Genomic DNA, 20658 nt, shown 5'->3' on the forward strand with positions numbered 1-20658 from the left:
GCTGGTACAGGCTGTTCACAGCCGCTGAAAAGCAGCCAAAATCAGGCTAAAATTAAACTTGTATTCCCCGAACTGCAAAGAGGAGATGTGAGAATAACAAGCAAGCTTCCAACACTTCTTCAAATGCTAAAATGGTCGACATCGTGTTGCCATGACAATTTAATTATAATCCATCATGGTTGGCCGATCATTTGTTTGCCTCTATGAAGTAGTGGGAAGATAATGTGTGAATGTGAAGTGGCACTTTTTGGCAAAGACTCTTTTGTTTGAGTCTTTGTGAAACAGTTCTTTTAAGTAACCGTATGGAGGTTTTACAGCATGGCTGAAACCTGTCAGTCATAAGTCATGACATTAACCCATTAGGCTCAGAATATAAGCTGAGGGTTCATCTTGAGGGAAAAGCAAACAAAGTTATCCTAGCGCTTGACATTAACCCGCATCGGCACAATCCCTCCACTTGGGACTTCGGAGTATGGTAACTTGTTGCATGCAGTTCTAAGATTTGTCTTAAACAGCTGACTTTGACTTCTGTCAAAGTCAAGTCAAAGAAAAGGAAACGAATCACATTCAGAGAGAAGTGATTCATTCCTCATTGGAGTAAATGAAACTGCTTCTTTTCACTTGTCCACCACAGTCATAAGCCCTTACTTATATATATAAAAAAGAAAGTATATACTTTAATAACAAGTCAAATGTATGATGCATCAAAATCTTTTTTTTTTCCTTTTAATCTGCTTGTTACCTGGCGTTTAGATAAGGTAAAAGCAGTCAATACAGAAATGATAAAAAAAAAAAAACAAACATGTAATATATGACACCATACCATTATTCATTCGACAAAAGCTGAGCCAAAATGCAGAGGCGATGTGTAAAAAACTAAGTACACCCACACAGCTTCCATAGGAATTAAGAGGGTAAGTAGCTGCCAGACACTGTTAATCAAATGCACTTGATCATCGGTGTGTGTGCACATAAAGGTTTGCCAGGAGACTGTCTTTTCTTTGTTTTGTTTTTTTTTGTTTTTTTTTTTGTGTAAAGCTAAACTTAGTTTCCGAACTTACATCTTAATAAACTAAAGACTTCTAGGATAAAGACTTTCAGACAGAAAAGACCACAGTGGAGATGTTGGTTGGTGGTGCACAGCACCACGTTGGGCTAAAACCAAACACAACAAACTCAACTCAACAAAAAGACTTTTTTTTTTTTTTTATCAAGTGTGGAGGTGGATGGCTGCATGATGATCTGGGCTTTTCTGCACCTGAGAAACTTGCATTCATTAAATTAACTACCTACTGTCTGCATACCAAAGTACTTCCAGAGTCAAATGTGAAGCCTTTTTGTCCAACAACCATGCCACACAACAGGACAATGACTCCCAACAGAACACCAAATGTACCACAGAACTGCTTGAAAAGAGGAGAATTAAGGCGTTTTGTTGGTTCTGTTAGAGTCCAGAACTTAAATGCTGTTTGGAAACCTTATGACAGCAGTATGCAGCATGCAAAACTCCATGAAGTAAAGCAAAACTTTCCAGAAGAACGGGCCGAAATTTCCGCATAATGATGTGAGAGACTGACAACGTCAAACAGAACATAATTACTTCATATTATAGCTCCTAAAGGTGATGCAACAAGTTATTGAAGCACTGGGTGTACTTTGATTTTAATGTAAAAAGCATCCATAATCATAGTAATAACTCTAATCACTAAAAAGAGAGAAAAAAAAAAACTTGCTGAAGTCACAAAACACATAAATAAATCATCATTTGACAAAAAGGATTTCTTGTTTAAAAAAGTCTCTGTGAGGTGGCAATTTCTTGAATATTTCAGGAAGCGTTCATCTAAGTTTGCCCAGTTTTTCCAAACACTGCTTCTGCATTTTCATAAGACTTAATAATGGCAGTGTCATATGTCATGTGCTGAAGTTGCATTTAACTCATTTTAAGATCTGGTAAGGACCGGGTGACTTTTTATCATATGTGATGTGTAAAGACTTGGAAGTGAAATTGTTGTAACGTTTTCCCTCAGTATCAGTGAGATATTAACAACATATAGTAGATGATAACAGCTTATTCAACGAAGAAGCTTCAAACCCATTTGATAAAATGAGTATGTTCCACTTGACCCGAGGTGTTCAAGCGTTGCTCTGCAGCTTTGCTCCAGGGAACAGGAGTCCGGATATGAGTCTGACCCTGGATCATACACGAAGGAAGTCAGTTATTACTGTGCAAGCCGGGGGTTTGTGAGTTTGGTTTAAAATCCAATATGAGAACTACATCCAAGGACAACTTTCAGTCTACGCTAGTCAGTTCAGCAGCTGCACAAGTGAACCGTCCAATAACACCTCTTTAAAGTCAGCACTGAGACAGGCAAAATAAGACAGCTGGTGTAATATGCAATGAAAATATTTTTACATGATATTTGACTTATGAGGGACACTGGATATTGATGTGAAATATAAGTTACTTTATTTCCCATATTCCTGAAAGCTTTAATGCAATGTTGTTCTTCATTAGCCACAGTTATTTCCCAGAATACAGCTCCCCACCACTGCAAACGGATCAATTAATGCTTGCTGACCCAAGCATGGTCTTTCTAAAACAATCCCTGTGGGTTAACGGTTGCAAAAAAAAAAAAAAAAAAAAAAATGCCTACAATGGTGAACTTATGATCAGGTAAATCTGTCAAATAAATGAACAGTGTGTACTTTATAACGGTAACTGCAAGATCTTAAAGAACTTGACCTCTTTTGACATTGAAAACTTCCTTATGAAGTCAGTGTGAACCTTTACTCAGCTCAGGACTTTGCAGACTTAGCTTGCAATCACAAACACATAATGACAGCAAAGCAATAATGACTACTCTCAACCTCCAAGATCGGTCGCAAAAGTTACTTGGACACTTGGAGACTTACTTTAAATAATGGGCAAGTGCATTCAGCAACTGCTACCAACGTTAAATGCCACCCTGGCTGCACAGTCTAACAATTACAAAATTACAGACTGAGGCAATCATTTTTGCAAACATAGAATAGAGTTAAAAAAAAAAAAAAAAATACTGCCAGACACATATGAATATCTTTATCACAATGGGACATTTGATGTTTATTTTCACTTTATAATTGATTTATTAATATTTTAGTACATATATGAAAGTGAAAAAAGCAAATCCAAAAGCACAAAAGACCAATTTCATCTGGTCACCTGCCAAAACACAAAGATATTCACTCACGTTTTACATGCTTGTTTACCACAAACAACTATTTTTACAACCACCAACCATTTGTTCAACGCTAATAAAATTAGCACTAAAAGGTTTTCTTTAAAAAAAAATTTTTAAAAAACACCCTAAAACGTTTGTCTTATTGGGAATTTGAGCTTCATTCGACCCTTATCATTATGGCAAATAATATTCTGTTATTAAGTTAATCTTCTGATATAGAAAAGTCATTTAAGGGGGGAAAAAAAACCTGATTTAATTCTACAGAACCAAGAAATATATAAATAAAATGACAATAAATCAAACTTTGTTTGCAAAATAAAAATAAAACTATTATTTTAAAAATGATCCACATCAGCAAAAATATCATTTAGCTTAATTTAAAAGATGTTTGTACAACAATATAAGTAAAGGGGCAAAGGAAATGCTCCCATCCTTTACTCACATAAAAGCACCAATAAAGTAATGCTAAAATACTAAATTACATGCAAATGCTCTGAAAAAAAAAAAAAACATTTTAAAGCTAAAAGTACATGCAGTGCATATTAAAGTAGACAGTAAAGTATTGCAGCAGCGGTGCCGGTTCTGGTACTGCCATTACTAAATTATTCATCCAAAAGCATTCATGTTTAAGTAGTAGATAGAGGGATATATCTAAGTTATTGTGTGATGATTAATAACTCTGACACAATAATCTGTGTGTGTTTTAGGACCTCTGTTTTGAAACACATTTTCTCTCATATCGATTATAAAATCATCAGAAATATGTTGCAAATTTAAAGTTAGTATTTTAGCATTTTCATAATAAGTACTTACTTACACTGTTGAGTATTTGAAGTGGAAGAGTTCCCTAGAAAATGCAATGCTGAGTTGAAGCATGGAAATATGACGGTAAAGTATTGCAAAGTTGTTGTTTTTTCCCTGCTTCATAAAAATCAGAACCGGTTGATCATATCTTATTATGCCTATTTACTTTCTTATGTTTTAATATGCATAAAAGACCATTTCATCGCTAGTTGTTTGGGCTGAGGTAAAGGATGTCAGCAAAGTTTATTCCTAGCTGAATAAACAAGTTTTTTTTTTTCTTCTTCTAACAGGTACACTGAACAGACTAGATATTACAAGTGGAATCAGTGACATCACCTACCCTCATTTTCAGAAGCTGGACATGCCACCTGTACCACCACATCAAATGTTCTTTCTGGATTCTCCCTGAAAAGAATCAGACATGGTTAACTCGGGGGGAATGACTGTTGGCATTGTGACACCATCACACACACAACAAGTGTGCATTCAGCATGAGTCAAGCACAAGTGTGGTCCTGTTAAAAGTCCACTGCATTTCTACTGTCATAAATAAACAGGTTCTGTGCTCTGCTGTGCCAAATTATAAAAGTCACATAGCACAACAGAAGGATTTCAGGTAGTTTGGTAATGGTGGAAGTGCTTTGATCTACATAAGAAACACAACGTTATCTGGATTAACAGGTCACAGAACATCAGGTTGCTCCATGTCCACGTTACCTAGAAAGCTGTGTGTTTTTCTGTCGGTGCTGCTAGAAACAGACTGACCCAAAGCTGTCCATCCAGCTGGCCTGGTTGTTAAATCCACAGCTGAAGATGGCTCAAATTACGCCGCACATTCCTCCGCATTTCACATGCGGCTGCGACTTTAACGCAACATGCCTGAACCGCAGCGTTAGCCTTTAGCTCCACAGTTGTACGTAAAGAGGGGGCGCAGCGAGGATATGTGAGGGGGAGATACAAAACTCAAAGGTCTTACTTTATCCTGCTGTCCATGGTTTGGTTACAACATCGCGACAGCTCCGTGCTGTCGGCGGCTCCGCTCTGAGGTCTGCAGCAGAATTTCCCCCCTCGTCCTTCCTCAGCTCCCAGTCGTCACGTCTTCTCTTTTTATCTGAAACCAGTCGACCACATGTCTGGAGGTGGGAGAGCGTAGTAGTTTTCGCCGTATTTCCTGTCGTTAGTGTGGCCTAAATCCCCAGTTCAGCAGCACCGTGACTATTTCCCACAACAAACACCACTCCAGGAAGTGCTGTCAAAGATTTGGTGACGTCAGCGCGTCAGATGAGCACCTTGCTGCTGCCCGCGGCGCGAGCGTCCAGCTCGCGATGAGAGGAGCGTGTTGCACAGCGCAGACCCCAAGCATCTGATTCCTGATTCATGCTGCTGTTTCCGAGGTGTTCTCCCGTGGATGCATCATTAACTGGCTGATTGTGGCCTTCAGCGGTGTAACTGTGCTCTCCGGTGGAGAAGGAGAACTCCAGAAGCTTGAAGAACCAGTTTAACACAGGATGGTGAGCTTGGTGGGACAGGAATTGAAAACTGAAATATTTTGTGGAACTCTTTACTTTATTTTTTCCCTTTATTTATTTATTTAGTTAGTTATTTTTATTTTACACGTGTGAAATTTAAGTAGAGTAATCGAGTTGGAGTATTACAGCTGTATAGCAGAAATGGGATAAAGAGTTATACAAGTTTATACCTCTGCTGGCTACAGCCCTTTCAGGCATGAAATGTGAAGATGTAAATATTGTAAATGTAAGAACATGTCTGAAATAAACCTGACAATGAAATTAAATGAATGGATTTCACTGCGATGGACTGGCAACCTGGATGTACCCTGCCTCTCGCCCAAAGACTGCTGGGATGGGCTCCAGCTTCCCTGCAACCCTTAATCGGACTGGATAATGATTGAATGAATGAATGAATGCACTTTTCCTCAAGCCCTGCACTCCGAGTATAAAACTGAGATGCAGGCTCTTTGTTAATACATTGAGGAAATTAATAACTGGATGTGCTTAAACTTTCTTCAGCTAAAGAAACATCAGCTGAAACACAGTTTATATAAATCCACCTGTTTTCATCTGCATTTCAATAGTTTCTATTTGAAGTCTTTTAAATACATTTTACATGACTGATAAAAAAATTTTAATAGATTTTATCTAATGTTTTTCCTTTTCATTACTATCTGATTTAATTTTAGATTAGGCTTCTTATTTTCTGATGTTTTAATGTCTCTGTAAACCACTTTGCAGTGTATGATCTGGGGCTGCTGTAGCTGGTCAGGTTTGGGTTCAGCAACTTTATTAGCTCAGAAAATGAGGTCAGCTGACTTCCTGAATGTATGAATGAGCAGGTCATTCCATCAATGGATTTTTTTTTTTTTTAACCTGATTGCAAAGGTCTATTCTAAGATGACATAGCCAGGACATTGGTTCACCAGTTGCTTATTTACACATCTCATATTTATATCTATTTATAAAAGTAGAGTTAATAGAGTTGGAGCATTACAACTGTATAGCAGAAAAGGGGTAGAGTTATATAAGTTTATACCTCTGCTGGCTACTCCCTTTCGGGCATGAAATGTGAGGATATAAATATTGTAAATGTAAGAACATGTCTGAAATAAACCTGACAATGAAATTAAATGAGTGGATTTCACTGCGATGGACTGGCAACCTGGATGTACCCTGCCTCTCGCCCAAAGACTGCTGGGATGGGCTCCAGCTTCCCTGCAACCCTTAATCAGACTAAGCGGTTTGGATAGTGAATGAATGAATGAATGAATGAATGAATGCACTTTTCTTCAAGCCCTGCACTCCAAGTATAAAACTGAGATGCAGGCTCTTCGTAAATGCATTGAGGAAATAAAAAACTGTATGTGCTTTAACTTTCCTCCGGTAAAAAATAAAAAAATAAAACTGAAGTTATTGTCTTTGGAGCTAAAGAGAAGTGATTAAAGGAAACCACAGAACTTTGTTCTATATGCCTAAAAAAAAAAAAACCAGGCCAGAAATCTGGGTGCAGTGATGGATTCAGACATAAAATTTGAAAAACACATCAAGGGAACAACAAAGTCCGACTGCTATCATCTTAAGAATATATCAAGGGTAAAAGATCTGATGTCACAGCAGGACCTGGAAAAACTGGTCCATGCTTTCATCTTTACTCAGCTTGATTACTGTAACAGTGTCTTTACAGTCTTCCTAAAGAATCAATAAGACACCTGCAGCTTATTCAGAACTCTGCTGCTTGTCCTCACTAGAAAGTCGTAGGAGGATAAACTTTAAATTCTTTTGCTGGTCTATAAAGCTCTGAATGGTTTAAGACCCTAAATATATCAGAGACCTCTTGACCCAGTGTGAACCTACCAGACCCCTCAGGTCATCTGGATCAGGTTTTTCATCAGTTCCCAGTCAGAGCCAGCCTTTGTGCTCCAAATGTCTGAAAAAAACTGCCAGAAAGCTTCAGATCAGCTAAAACACTCAGTTTCTATAAATCATTTTAATAGTTTCTATTTGAAGTTTTTAAAATAAATTTTACATGATTGATAATAATTTTAAAAGATTTATTAGTTCAGAAATTAGGTCAGCTGACTTCCTGAATGTATGAATGAGCAGGTCATTCCATCAATGGATTTAATTTTTTTTACCTGATTGCACAGGTCTATTTAAAGATGACATAGCCAGGACATTGGTTCACCAGTTGCTTATTTACACATCTCATATTTGTGTCTATTTGTAAAAGTCACTACAACCTGAGTACCTCTTTTCTTCTTTGTAGATTTTACAAGACTAGAATAATGAAAACAATTTCTTCTATCCTTGTTTTTTAGCCCAGCAGCCCAGTATTCAGCACTTCTCTACTTCTGTGATTCAGTGTTACTTAATTAAAGTGTTCACATATTTTGAAAAGCTGTGTTTAAAAAAATAAAAATAACTAAATAATGCCACAATGAAAGCAAACATACAAAATTAATACTGGTAAATCAATCACATTTGGCTTTGGCTGGTGGCTGTAGACGTTGGGAGAACAGTTGGCTTTTCACTGGAAGGTTGGGAGATCAGTTCCAGGCTTCCCTTGATTACATGACAACGTGTGCTTGGGCAAGACACTGAGTGTGTGTGTGAATGGGTGAAAGTGCCATGTAGAGTGAATCGCTTTGAGTGGTCAATATGACTGGAAAAGCACTGTATAAGTACAAGTCCATTTACCATCCGTTCGGCTTATTCCTTGCACTGAATGTGGAAATGAGAAGACGACAAGTATTTTATTTAACAGAAATAAGTTCAATATTTTATTTATAAGTGCAATTTGTAATTATTTACAATATTTGATGTTGGATATGTTCTTATAACAGCACAATATAGCTTGCTTACTCACCTGCAAAGCAAGAAAATAGCTAAAAAAAAAAACCTCAGGTTTCAAGGCTTTGCAAGTGCAGCCACATCAGTTACAATGATCCCTGCTTTTAATCAAACTTTCAGCCTCATTCATCTTCATATCATGACTGATGTTGTTTTGCATCAAGATCTTGTTTTGCACATCAACGCTGGCATCATAGACACATAGACACACATAGACAGTGCACAGAGGCGCACATAGACAGTGCACAGAGGCTGCACATAGACAGTGCACAGAGGGGCACATAGACAGTGCACAGAGGCTGCACATAGACAGTGCACAGAGGGGCACATAGACAGTGCACAGAGGCTGCACATAGACAGTGCACAGAGGCGCACATAGAAAGTGCACAGAGGCTGCACATAGACAGTGCACAGAGGCGCACATAGAAAGTGCACAGAGGCCAGCAGGTGGGTTGATGTCAGTAAGACTAAGCCGCTGTTTGTTGTCGTAATGGATCAATTTGTCATGTAATGAATCATTTTCATCCTTTAGCCCCCATTTGAGGTATTTAGGTAAACACAATTACATTTTTGTAGTAGTAAAAAAAATAAATAAATAAAAATGGAAACAAAACGTTTGGTTGTCAAATTTATTTGACGAAATGGGAAAAAAAAACCTCAAAGAGCAGTATTTACCCATCCCTCCTTACCAATACCGAGGTGTTCTTTGGCAAAAGCTCTTTACCCTCAGCAGCTAAATTGCTCAGTGGGAAGCAGATCTAACACAGGAGACGTGTGGTCAGAGCTGGCATGATTACTCAACTTCCCACGGCATAATTACAGCGCATCATGAGTGAACAGCACCCACAAAGTAGCCATGTTATCCAACATGCACAAAATAAATGCTGACGATGCCGCACATAACTCAGTCAAATGAATAAAACCACGCATGTGTATCACCACATATATGCCTGTTGTCTGACTCCATTGTAAACACATTTCTCAAGAAGTCAATGACTCATTTGTTTCTGATTTTTACACCATTAACAGACAGGTTCTGACTCATTAAAACTCTTCAGTTCAGACTAATTATGGTGCAATATGTCAGACACAAGTTAAACTGCCTTGCACAAATCTGACATGACTTCTTAGTGGACTTTCTACACTGCACAGAATAAATAAAAACCTGATGCATGTACATTTTGGAAAAGACATTTGTCTTTATACATCTGATGACTTTTGTGGCCCCGCTGTGGCAGTTTTGTTTGACTTCGCTTCTCATTTTAGCATCTAATCTCAAGCTAAAGCAATATTTGTCTCTTTTGTAAATTGAAACTAATGGCTCACTATTCACTCCTCTCCAGAGACTCTGTCTGGATCAGAGCCAGATTTCTTCAGGCTCACTGGAAGGTAATTAAGTGGCAGCAGACTGGGGCATGCTGTTTCAGGCATCCGTATGAAATTGTAATGGCAGGGCTGTTTTCTTGACACGGGGACAAGAAAACAATATGACACACACACAGACAAAGAGACACGTAATGCTCTTATGAATGGAGGGAACTGTAAATCACTTTATCTTGAAGCTAAATTACTTAAATGCTATTTATTTAGAATGATTATTACTTTGAAAAAAAAAGTACAATGTTGTATTTTCTTGTCCATCAGAGATCTGAAAATCCTTTAGATGAAGGCTTCAAACATTTCCAGCTACCTGAGGCGCACACAATTAATCTTGCTGAACTGAAAAGCCATTTAAAAGGTAACGCACCACAACGGTTCTTGTAGGGAAAATGCAGCTGAGAGTAAAATGCAGCCGGAGGCAGAGTCATCACAAACTCTTTTTATTGATTCTGGAGTGTATTTAAGCGTAAATTTGTAAATAATCTATTTTTATCAAACGTTAATCTGGTTGTTGTTGCAACATAAGATGGTCATGTGGGCTGCAGAACTAAGAGGTTAAGACATGTACTTCCTGAGGAAACTCATGGGGATCAGAAAATATATCTACTTTTTTATGGCTTCTGCTGAAGCGCATGCAAATATTCTTTTCGTTTTGTTCTTATGCCACTGATGTGTAATTTGTCTGAGGGTGAATTGACCCCACAATGTCATTCAAAAGAGGCTTGTCAGGTTTCATTACCCATAGTTCTGGAGTAGACACATCATCAGTGGTGGCTTACAGCAGTGGATAACCTTGAAGGGACTCATTAATGTCCACTCATCAACCTTGCTTAGTCTAAGTCGCCATACTACTTAGATTTTATGAGAAGACACCTCTATGCAAGGCTTTCCAGGGAATGAAGGATAACCTGCCTCACTAACACAAGGATGGGCTTGAAACGAGTTCAAAACAAGATCTTAAAGGTGCAGAGAAATGTCTGTCAGCAGTTTTCAGTGAACCAGCATCTTTGTGTGAAAATAGTTCCAATGAATGCTGTTCGCGGCACGATGTGTAAAATAAGAGATCCATTTTTTTGTTCTCTTTCTAATATTACTTTCCTCCAGCTCCTTTTAAATGTAATATTTCAATGTTCTCGAATGAGATGAGATGAAATGATCTGCTTTTGTAATTTTGTGATGACTGCAGACAACCAAAACACATCAGAAATGTCTCAAATAGATAAAAAAGAAAGACACTAACTCCACTGAAACTATAAAACTACATTTATTCATTGAAAAGAAAGCAAACATTATGAAAACAACATGCCATTGGCTTGTTGTGCAGTACAAATTAGTAATGAATCATGATATTTTTCATGACCATGGATATATTTTTTCTACGCATAAGGGTTCCTCCATCAGGGGGATCATAGTAGCAGCTTCACAACAGCAGAGGCGCTGTGTGATCTGCTGGATCTGAGTGGAGACGTGGTCACATGTCACCAGTGTGACGAGGGGCAGATGAGGAAGTACTTTACAGTACGGTCGAAATTGGGAAATGGAGGCTGAAAGTAAAGGTATGCTTTAAAGATCATGCACTGGAGTAAATGGTGGCATTGGTAAAAGTCTGTGTCACCGACATGTTTCACAAGAACTGCCAGAGTAAAGTATTTATCAGCAGATTGATTCTCCTCCTTGTCCGGTTTAATAAACGACTTGTAACAATGTCAATAAGCAAGCCTTCAGAGGAGAGAAACTCGCAGCGACAGAGAAGCAGCTGCGCGCAGCAGATCGATGATGGCACGAGCGCAGCAGCTTTCTGTGACGCGGTGACAGCGCGCAAGTTCACGGAGGAGGAGATGACCATCCACAGGATCCATAGTGAGGCGTGTGAGGTGAGATGGCTCACTTCAGTTCACTTCCTCCGATCCTGTGGTGTCAAGTTGCCCATCAGGTCACAACGTCTTGCAATAACTTCCAGAGTCGAGTGTTTTCTGTCCTGCAGGCGGTGTTGAGTTAAAACCTTTACTGATGGAGTGTGACGGTGTGATCTGCTGTAACCTTGTTACAATGTGATGATGGCTTGCCATTCATACAGGACTGACTTGATGTATCGTTTAACTCATAAAGTGTCTGACTGCTTAATGTTTGGTGGGAGAATTCACACCAAACCAACAAAGTTTGTAAGCCATGTCAGACAGGTGGTTGCCCGAAGTCTAATAAATAACATAGGTCCTCAGATCTCTGGCACAGAAGTTGGATAATTCACACTTTTATTCAGTTTCAAGCTTTTAATCCATATAAACCGATATGATGCTAATGTAAAGTCATCTGTGAATAAGATTGCATACTGAACTTATTGCATAAATTAAAAACAAATAAAATAAAATTATATATATATATATATGTCAGGGGTTGGAAAATCGAATCGAAAAATTAATGATCAGGATTTTTTGCTTCACAATTTTAAATTTTTTTTTTTTTTTTTGTTAAAACAATTGATTTTTTTTTTCCAAATATTCCAAATAATTTTTCCAATTTATTAATTCATTCATTCATTCATTTTCTGAACCGCTTATTCCAATTCAGGGTCGCGGGGAAGCTGGAGCCTATCCCAGCCGGCTTTGGGCGACAGGCAGGGTACACCCTGGACAGCTCGCCAGTCCATCGCAGGGCCACACACAGAGAGACGAACAACCACACTCATGCTCACACTCACTCCTAGGGGCAATTTAGAGTAACCTAACATGCATGTCTTTGGATGGTGGGAGGAAGCTGGAGTACCCAGAGAGAACCCACGCATACACAGGGAGAACATACAAACTCCACACAGAAAGGCCACTGACCAAACCAGCCAAGGATTGAACCAGTGACCTTCTTGCTGTGAGGCCACAGTGCTAACCACTGCGCCACCGTGCAGCCCCAATTTATCAATTTTTAAAAAAATTATTTTTATTGTTTTTGGTGATCTTTTTACTTGTCTTCTAGGTCATTATAGCAGCAAAATGATTATCTGGCTTCTGTGTTGTTGTTTCCTAACTTAGATCCAGAAAACTGACAAGCAAAAAAAGTTTTGTACATTCTTTTTTTTGTTTGTTTGTTTATCCCAACAATGGATGATAAGGAACGTATTGCTTGATTTGATGAGTCTTGCTTTCCGCTTCTGATGGCATCTTCCAGCAGGATAATGCTCCATGTCAAAAGCTCAAATTATCTCTAACTGGTTGACTGTATTCCAGTGGCCTCCCCAGTGGCCAGATCTCCATCTATGGGATGGGGGGGAAACAGGAAAGTCTCACCATGGATGAGCAGCCAACACATCTGCAGCAGCTGTGTGATGCTATCATGTCATTATGGTGCAAATCTAGTCTCTTTTATGCATCAGGATACAATGAAAGAAAATCACCTTGTCTTTGTCATGTGTTCAAGTGTTTTGTTTGTTTGTTTTTTCTAAATTTTGCACGATGAAGCTACCAATGTACTGCCATGAACTTGAACAGTGATCATAATAAGGACCAGGACATCCACTCCTGTGAAGAACTGTCAACTGTCTGGAAAGGTTTCACCTTGTAAATAATCATTCTCACTGACTGATGTGCTCCAGATTGTTAGGACATTGATTTCTAACCCTTTTGAGTTTAACTTGTGAATCCTGTTTTTGATGACTGCTGATATCTTTTGTCCTCTGGTAGTGTGTTGACACACACCTGAACACTGCAGAGCAGCAGACTGCTAAAACATCTGGTGGTCATCCTTCTTACCTGATATGTTAAAACATAAATTTCAATTTTCAATTCAGCTTTATTTGTATAGCGCCACTTTACACAGGGCACTTTACAGGCAAATAATTTCAAGCCAATCCATACATAGCCTATAATAGAAACCAACTGATTGCATCAAATCATGATCCAATCCCCCATCCTGAGCATGCATGCAGCGACAGTGGGAAGGAAAAAACTACCTTTTAACAGGAAGAAAACCTCCGGCAATGACCCGGCTCAGGGAGGGCAGCCATCTGCCTTGACTGGTTGGGGTGGAGACGACAGGAAAGACAGATCAACATGTACAACTGCACTTATTCAGGAAGACCTGTGGAAAAAAGGAGAAATAAGTTCGAGATGGCAATATTGGCATATATTTATACATTAATATATTAGAGAAATAGAGCGAGGTACTTCTCAGTGCATCAGGTAACATCCCCATTACTACATAAGTAATGGTTGGCTAGACTACCCATAACTATAAGAGCAATGAGTATAACCTGGATAATTGGGTCCCATACATGCAGACTCCAACTCAGGAGATGCTCATATCCTAACTATAAGAATCATGAAAAAAAAAAAATTTGAGACCGAGCTGAAAGGTTATGTTTCCTTTTCACATAACTGTGTCTGTCTCAAGGAGGACTTGGCCGAAACTGCTGAGAAACTGTTGTTATTACAGAATTATTAAAGCAAACACTAATTTCATTAAATAACAGCCAACTGGTATTAGCTTTGTGAAAAATTTATTAAAACTTTATTAAAGCAAAAGCTTCAGAATTAAAGCATGCAGCCTTGCATCTCCAAAGCCCACCTGTTCCCAAGACGGTACCTCTATCTGAAGCTCTTTACTAAATGAGAATCATCACACTCAACAGTGTGTGTGAAGAGTGAAGAGTTTCAGTCAGGATTTAGAGCTCATCATAGCACTAAGACGGCATTGGTGAAAGTTACTAATGACCTTCTTATGGCCTCAGACAAAGGATTTCTGTCCGTAATTATCTATCTTGATCTTAGTGCTGCATTTGATACAGTCGATCATAACATTCTGTTACAAAGACTAGAACAGGTGGTTGGAATTACAGGTACAGCGTTAAGCTGGTTTAAATCATATTTATCTGATAGACTTCAGTTCGTTCATGTAAATGACAAGTCCTCCTCACAAACTACAGTAAGTCATGGAGTTCCTCAAGGTTCTGTACTTGGACCAGTACTCTTTACGCTATATATGCTCCCTTTAGGCAAAATTATCAGACAACATGGAATAAACTTTCATTGTTATGCAGATGATACTCAAATATACTTATCCTTTAAACCAGATGAAACAAATCAGCCTGATAGGCTACAAAATTGTCTCATAGACATAAAGACTTGGATGTCTAGAAATTTTCTCCTCTTAAACTCAGATAAGACTGAAGTAATTCTCGTTGGATCTGAAAAACTCAGAGCTAAATTTTCCAGTTGTGTAATGAACCTGAATGGCATTACTTTAGCTTCCAGTGCTACAGTGAGAAACCTTGGAGTAATATTTGACTCGGACCTGTCCTTTTGCCCACATATTAAGCAAGTTACTAAAACAGCCTTCTTTCATTTACGTAATATAGACAAAATTAGGGACATTCTGTCTCAGAGTGATGCAGAAAAACTGGTTCACGCTTTTGTTACTTCGAGACTAGATTACTGTAACTCTCTATTACTGGGCTGTCCTAAATATGCCCTGAAAACCCTTCAGCTGATCCAGAATTCTGCAGCCAGAGTCCTGACCAGAACCAGCAGGAGAGATCATATTTCTCCAGTTTTAGCCTCTCTTCATTGGCTGCCTGTTGAATCTAGAATAGAGTTTAAAATCCTTCTCCTTACATATAAAGCCCTCCACAACCAGGCACCACTATATATCAAAGACCTCATAGTTCCTTATATACCAAGCAGAGTACTTCGTTCGCAGACTGCAGGCTTACTTGTGGTTCCTAGAGTCTCAAAGAGCCGAGCAGGAGGCAGAGCCTTTGGTTATCAGGCCCCTCTCTTATGGAATAAGCTCCCAGTTAGTGTTAGGGAAGCAGACACCCTCCCCACCTTTAAGACTAGGCTGAAGACTTATCTTTTTGATAAGTCCTATAGCTAGGGATGGTTAGCATCCCTTAGTTATGCTGCTATAGTTTTAAACCCCCCCCCCCCCAATAACAGTGTTGCATCATTAACATGTATGTCTCCTGTCTCAGCAGGTCTCCGTGGCTGGGAGTAGCAGTTCCTGTTGTCTGTTGTCTTTCTGTCCTCTTCCCCCCACACAGCAGAGGCAGATGGCTGCCTGTCCTTGAGCCGGGTTCTGCCGGAGGTTTCCTTCCTGTTAAAAGGGAGTTTTTTCCTTCCCACTGTTGCCAGTGTGCTTGCTCAGGATGGGAGATTGAGTTGGACTCAACTCAATCTGTTGGTTTCCTTATAAAGGCTATTATGAATTGGCTTTCATTATGTTTTCCTCTCTGTCTGTAAAGCGTCTTGAGATGGCATTGCCATGATTTGATACTATATAGATAAAGTTGAATTGAATTGAATTGTGTGAATGTGTCAAACACACACATGCATACTAATTAATTTATAACCATCTACTTTATGTGATGTAGGTCACACGTTTTCCCCCAAAACAGCTTTGACCTGTTGAAATCCTGAGCAGAGGACTTCTAGAAGTGTCCTGTTGTTCCTGCCAACCAACCTGTCCAACCGGGACACGAGACATGACTCCTTTGAGTCCTGTGGATTGATGTAAATCCTCACTCGGGTCATATCCTTTAGCTGTTAGAGGTGACATATTGATTATTGTCTGAAACATTTTCATGAAATTGTCAGGTTTATTAGCTGTAAGTAATGCCAAACCCTGAGAAATTAAAGACAAACGGTGTCTGTTTTCAGCATTTCATATATATTTTATCTTTATGGGAGATTTTCAATAGCTTGTGTGCTTTATTGCATCTTTTTATGTGTCGGGTTTTCTGCTTGTGTGAAGTATTTTCCAGTTTATTTTTAGAGCAGCACAATGAATGAAGGGAGATTATCGCTACTTGGTATCATGGAGGAATTATAGTTTTATTATAGAGTCCTGGATGTTTGTGTCGTGAAGCAAGTGATCATTGCTTTTGTCATATCCATCATATTCACCAACTCGTCCCTGCTCTCCCATCAAACAGATCCGCTGAGCTGCATGCTGATGACAGTGGTGAAAAGGTGTCGTCTGCATGCCTTTAGGCTTATCTGTTGTAAATATTGTGCTTCTGAGTGAGAATGAAGTTGAGGCAAGTTGGCCGCGACCTGAGGAGAGCGGTAGGGCATGGGTGGGAAAAGCACAATAAAGAGGGGGCCCAGCTATGCCAGCTTCACTATGTGGCCTTGCAATGCCATGAGAAATGACAGGCCGTGTCAAGAAAAGGCCTAAGGCCTTTTTCCCTTAGTGGGCTGTCAAAGCGCACCAACGAGTGTGCTCTCAGTTTGAAACAGACTGAGAAATGACATTTTCTAACTTCCTAAAGGATGGCAGAGGAGTTCAGTATTTTTCACCTATACAAGGTGTTTGTGTGGCTCTGCAAGATGGACAACTGGTCCAAATAAAAATAAATATTTCTTTAGAAAATAGCTTCGTTGAAGGTGTTGCAGGGCTCACACTTGATTAATCATCACAGATTCTAACCTACTGAATTGTACACAAAAGGACAGAGCAAATTAATTAGTAACATCATGAGAATTAGACTGTCTTACATCTGTTTCTATGCACGGGGGTCGTCCATTTTCTCTTTACCTTGACCCAGCGCAATCTGTCACTGTGTATATGTTCATATTCAGCATGAAATTTACATATTGTATACCTTTGGGTGAAAATATGTACTGTATACGGTTATGTATGCAAGGGTCACATATCAGCGATGGTGTTTGTTTATCATGCTAATTAAATGATATCTCTCTCATGTTCAGGCGAAGAAGCAGATGTATGTTGACCCTTCCAGTGGATATGAGGTGTTCACAGAGTATGCCCACCTTCGGAGAGGGAAGTGCTGCGGCAGTGCATGCAGACATGTGAGCTCTTGCGTGTTCTCTACCAGCTTGTCGTGCTTCATCTCGCCGTTTTTCTTGTGCACGTTGTTTTTTTTTTTCTTTTTGATCTTGGCTCCGCTGTTACTCCTGTCCTGTTGTGTTTTACTGCTTTATACTTCTGCTTCATCCTGTCCAGTACAACTGTAATGATGAATTTGTTCAACTGGAGACAACAAGTATAAGTGAAAAGTATGAGTAATACTGAGTAATGGGACTTAAACTTTTTTTTATTTAGGTCATTTATCAAAACATATTGAGGTAAATAATTAATATAACTTGGCTGAGCAGACTGAAAGCTTTGGTTGAAGAGTTCTCACATGCCAATTGGTGGAAAAGTTTAGGAACTGCAGTTTGTTAAGGCAAAGCCTTTCACTCTAAGGGGATTAGAAGGAGATACAAATGCTTTCATGCACTGGATCATTGTTATCCAGTTCTTGGTTTTAAAGCACATGTCCCTGTCAACTAGATATTAAATTAACTTAAATCAAATCAAAGTCTAACATGAACATTTACGCTAAACCTGTAAGACTAAGATTATATCGTACCAGAGCGACGGGAAGAAAGAAGTGTAGAGGAGTTTCTGAAGCAAACAAGTGGATGCTGTGATGGCTTCTAGTGACAATGGGTCATGAGTGCTTATTGATAATGTGTCAAAAGACAGAAGCAGCCTTGATGAATTCTGAAGTGAACATGGATGTTTTGTCTGCACTGATAGGTGAATGAGGAAAAAAGCTGATAGGATGGAGCTTAACACTGCTGAATTATCTAAAATATAGAATAACAAAAGCAAAGCATCGATATTTTTAAGATCCTGAAGCAAAGAGAAAAGTCAGTCACCTGAAATAAAAATGATTTGAGGCGCTGAAGATGGAGCTAAATGCTGCGAAACCTTTTTCTTTTCTTTTTTTTTTTTTTTAAAAAAAAAGCAACCACAATGAGATACTATACTCCGTAATAATCTGAATTAATTTTACACTTCAAGCAGTGTAGAAAGTATTACTATGAATATTTCCAGCTTGTAGCCAACCTGAAGAAGTCTCTCACTGAACACACCACTGTTTCTGCCCTGTGCTACTGCAGCATTGATCTTTGGACAATCAGAGGCTTCAGAGTTGTCCCAGCTCAGAGCTGGTTTGTACATCTGTTTTTACACAAATGCCACCATTGATATGCTCTAAATGTTTAAATATGTTTAGTGAAATAATGTAAAAGCAGAGTTTTAATAGTTGGATTGATTTTTCTGCAGCTGTGGGCAGATGTGCATAAACACTAATACATAAAAAACAAAATACTGGCCAGGGTATAATTAAGTAGCAACCGTCTGACCTTAGAAATACACGTGTCTGACTCTAAGGTAGTATTTATTATAGAGCCGTCGTTGCCCAGCAGCATCCTGAACCTGAGAAACTGCACCTCACAACTTTTACTATCAAGATTCTGCATCATTTTACAATTTATGCACCGCATCACATGCAACTGGATATCAACACAATGGCCGTTTTGACTGACTTATTCATTAAAGAAACGCAAGAAGACTTCATCAGAAGAAAAGAGGAAAAGAAAGAGAGAAAGAAACCAAGTAAGAGATAAGACAGCATAGAACTGACTTTTATTAACTAGAGAGAGGTCAAAGTAGAGGCAGGATGCAAGCCGTTGTTTGGAGAGAAACGCTGATAAAATTGATAAAGTTATGAAGTACTTCTTTGAATGTGTGTAAAATGAATATATAACCACATCAGGTGCCTGCAATGTTCCTGTCTACTTTGCTCTGTCCCAGTAAGTCTGTTTCTGGTTTGTTCTGTCCCGCCTAGTACAGTCTCATCCCATCCTCCTTCTCAGTGTTGCCTTGTCCCACTCCGTCTTCTTCTGTTCTCTCCTCCCGTGTGCTGCCCCTGTTCAGGCCTGATTTGATCCTACCTCATCCTGATCTGCTGCTTTTTTTTTGGGTTTTTTTTTTCTTCACTTTGTTCCTTCATCACTTGCTGTTTTTTTGAACATGTTCATGTCTCTTGCTGCTTCATGCATCCTTTGAACATGATAAATTTATTTCATTTTTCTCCTGTAGTGTCCATATGGTCAAGTCAACGTGAAGGACCCTGCAATGAAAAAGCGCTTCAATTCCCTATTTTATGTATAGACGGAACAAAGGTAAAATGCAAGATGCCTGTGTGGAACGGAGCCCAACACGCTTTGCTTTTCTCCTGCCTGTCGTTATTTTGACTACTTGAGAGTCGTATTTTCGCTGTGTAATAAATGATGAAATATGGGTAGTGTGTGTGCAATACTTCTTATGAATTACAACTATTCATAGGAATGTTTTCAGTGTCACAAAACAGTGAAGGGGAGAAAGGATTTGTTCATGAGACCCCCATGTAAAATAGTCTCTTATCACATTTTTGTTTTGTTATATTTTGCACTTTTTCTCTCTCTCTCTCTCTCTCTCTCTCAAATGTCCAATGAAACGCCTGGAGCTTCTTTTTTTTCATGTATCTTCAAGAGTATTTAATATTTTGTAGTATTCTGCTCTTCAGATGCATTTACAAGGGTTGTGGGAGTATGGAGATGAAAACTGAGAGTGCATTTTAGATCTTCGCCCTCAAGATAAAGGGCATATAAGCGAAAGTATAACTGCAGATATTCAGATGGAGTCTTGTGCTCTTTCGCTTTGCATTTCTTGTTATTTTTTTCCCCCTCCCAAACGTACGACTGCATGAATATTAGCATCATTTGCACTCCACAAGTGCTTGACTGAAATGTCTACCTTTGACTGATACACTGTGGTTGTTAAAAATAGGAGGGGGGGGTGCAAGGGGCCAGCCCTGCACTTGGCTGCACTGCTTTTACACCACTTGATCGAATCAGGCTGTTAGCAAACATGCCATGGACATCAACAGCAGCCCTCCCCACTGGACCTGCATCTCAGCCTCCTGGCAACACTTGGCTGCAGCGCAGCTCCCTGCGGCTGCTCTCCTGAGCTGCAGCCCTAATGAACTCCTGGGCCTTCTCATCCCAGGACTGCAATAGATCAGCTCATGTGCACCAGCATGCTCAAGACGCGCACATGCATAGGCAG

General features: G+C 39.2%; 2 protein-coding genes across 2 annotated transcripts in view; one reads left to right on the forward strand and one right to left on the reverse strand.

The window, feature by feature from the left end:
- Positions 1-5191, reverse strand: part of dennd1b (DENN/MADD domain containing 1B) — a 105561-nt gene extending 100370 nt beyond the window's left edge. The window contains exons 1-2 of the mRNA XM_079245010.1: positions 5001-5191; positions 4366-4430 (exon numbers count right to left, since the gene is read on the reverse strand). Coding sequence (XP_079101136.1) covers positions 4366-4430; positions 5001-5017 — 82 coding nt within the window. The 5' untranslated portion in view covers positions 5018-5191. The remainder of the gene's footprint in view (positions 1-4365; positions 4431-5000) is intronic.
- Positions 5192-11302: 6111 nt separating this feature from the next.
- Positions 11303-19821, forward strand: cUnh1orf53 (chromosome Un C1orf53 homolog). The gene is made up of 3 exons (XM_079245286.1): positions 11303-11642; positions 17466-17567; positions 19651-19821. Exons 1-3 carry the CDS (start codon positions 11355-11357, stop codon positions 19720-19722), a joined length of 462 nt encoding a protein of 153 aa, XP_079101412.1. The 5' UTR covers positions 11303-11354; the 3' UTR covers positions 19723-19821.
- The last annotated feature ends 837 nt before the right edge of the window (positions 19822-20658 follow it).

The sequence above is a fragment of the Telmatherina bonti genome, assembly GCF_933228915.1.
Source record: "Telmatherina bonti genome assembly, chromosome: 8".
In the NCBI taxonomy this organism is placed as follows: domain Eukaryota; kingdom Metazoa; phylum Chordata; class Actinopteri; order Atheriniformes; family Telmatherinidae; genus Telmatherina; species Telmatherina bonti.

Bases quoted from the DNA above. Each gene is read 5' to 3' on its own strand.
- cUnh1orf53 (XM_079245286.1), top strand. From the start codon at position 11,355: ATGGTGGCATTGGTAAAAGTCTGTGTCACCGACATGTTTCACAAGAAC. The intron at 11,643-17,465 runs GTGAGATGGCTC...TCTCATGTTCAG, and splicing joins TCCATAGTGAGGCGTGTGAG to GCGAAGAAGCAGATGTATGT. The intron at 17,568-19,650 runs GTGAGCTCTTGC...TTTCTCCTGTAG, and splicing joins GCGGCAGTGCATGCAGACAT to TGTCCATATGGTCAAGTCAA.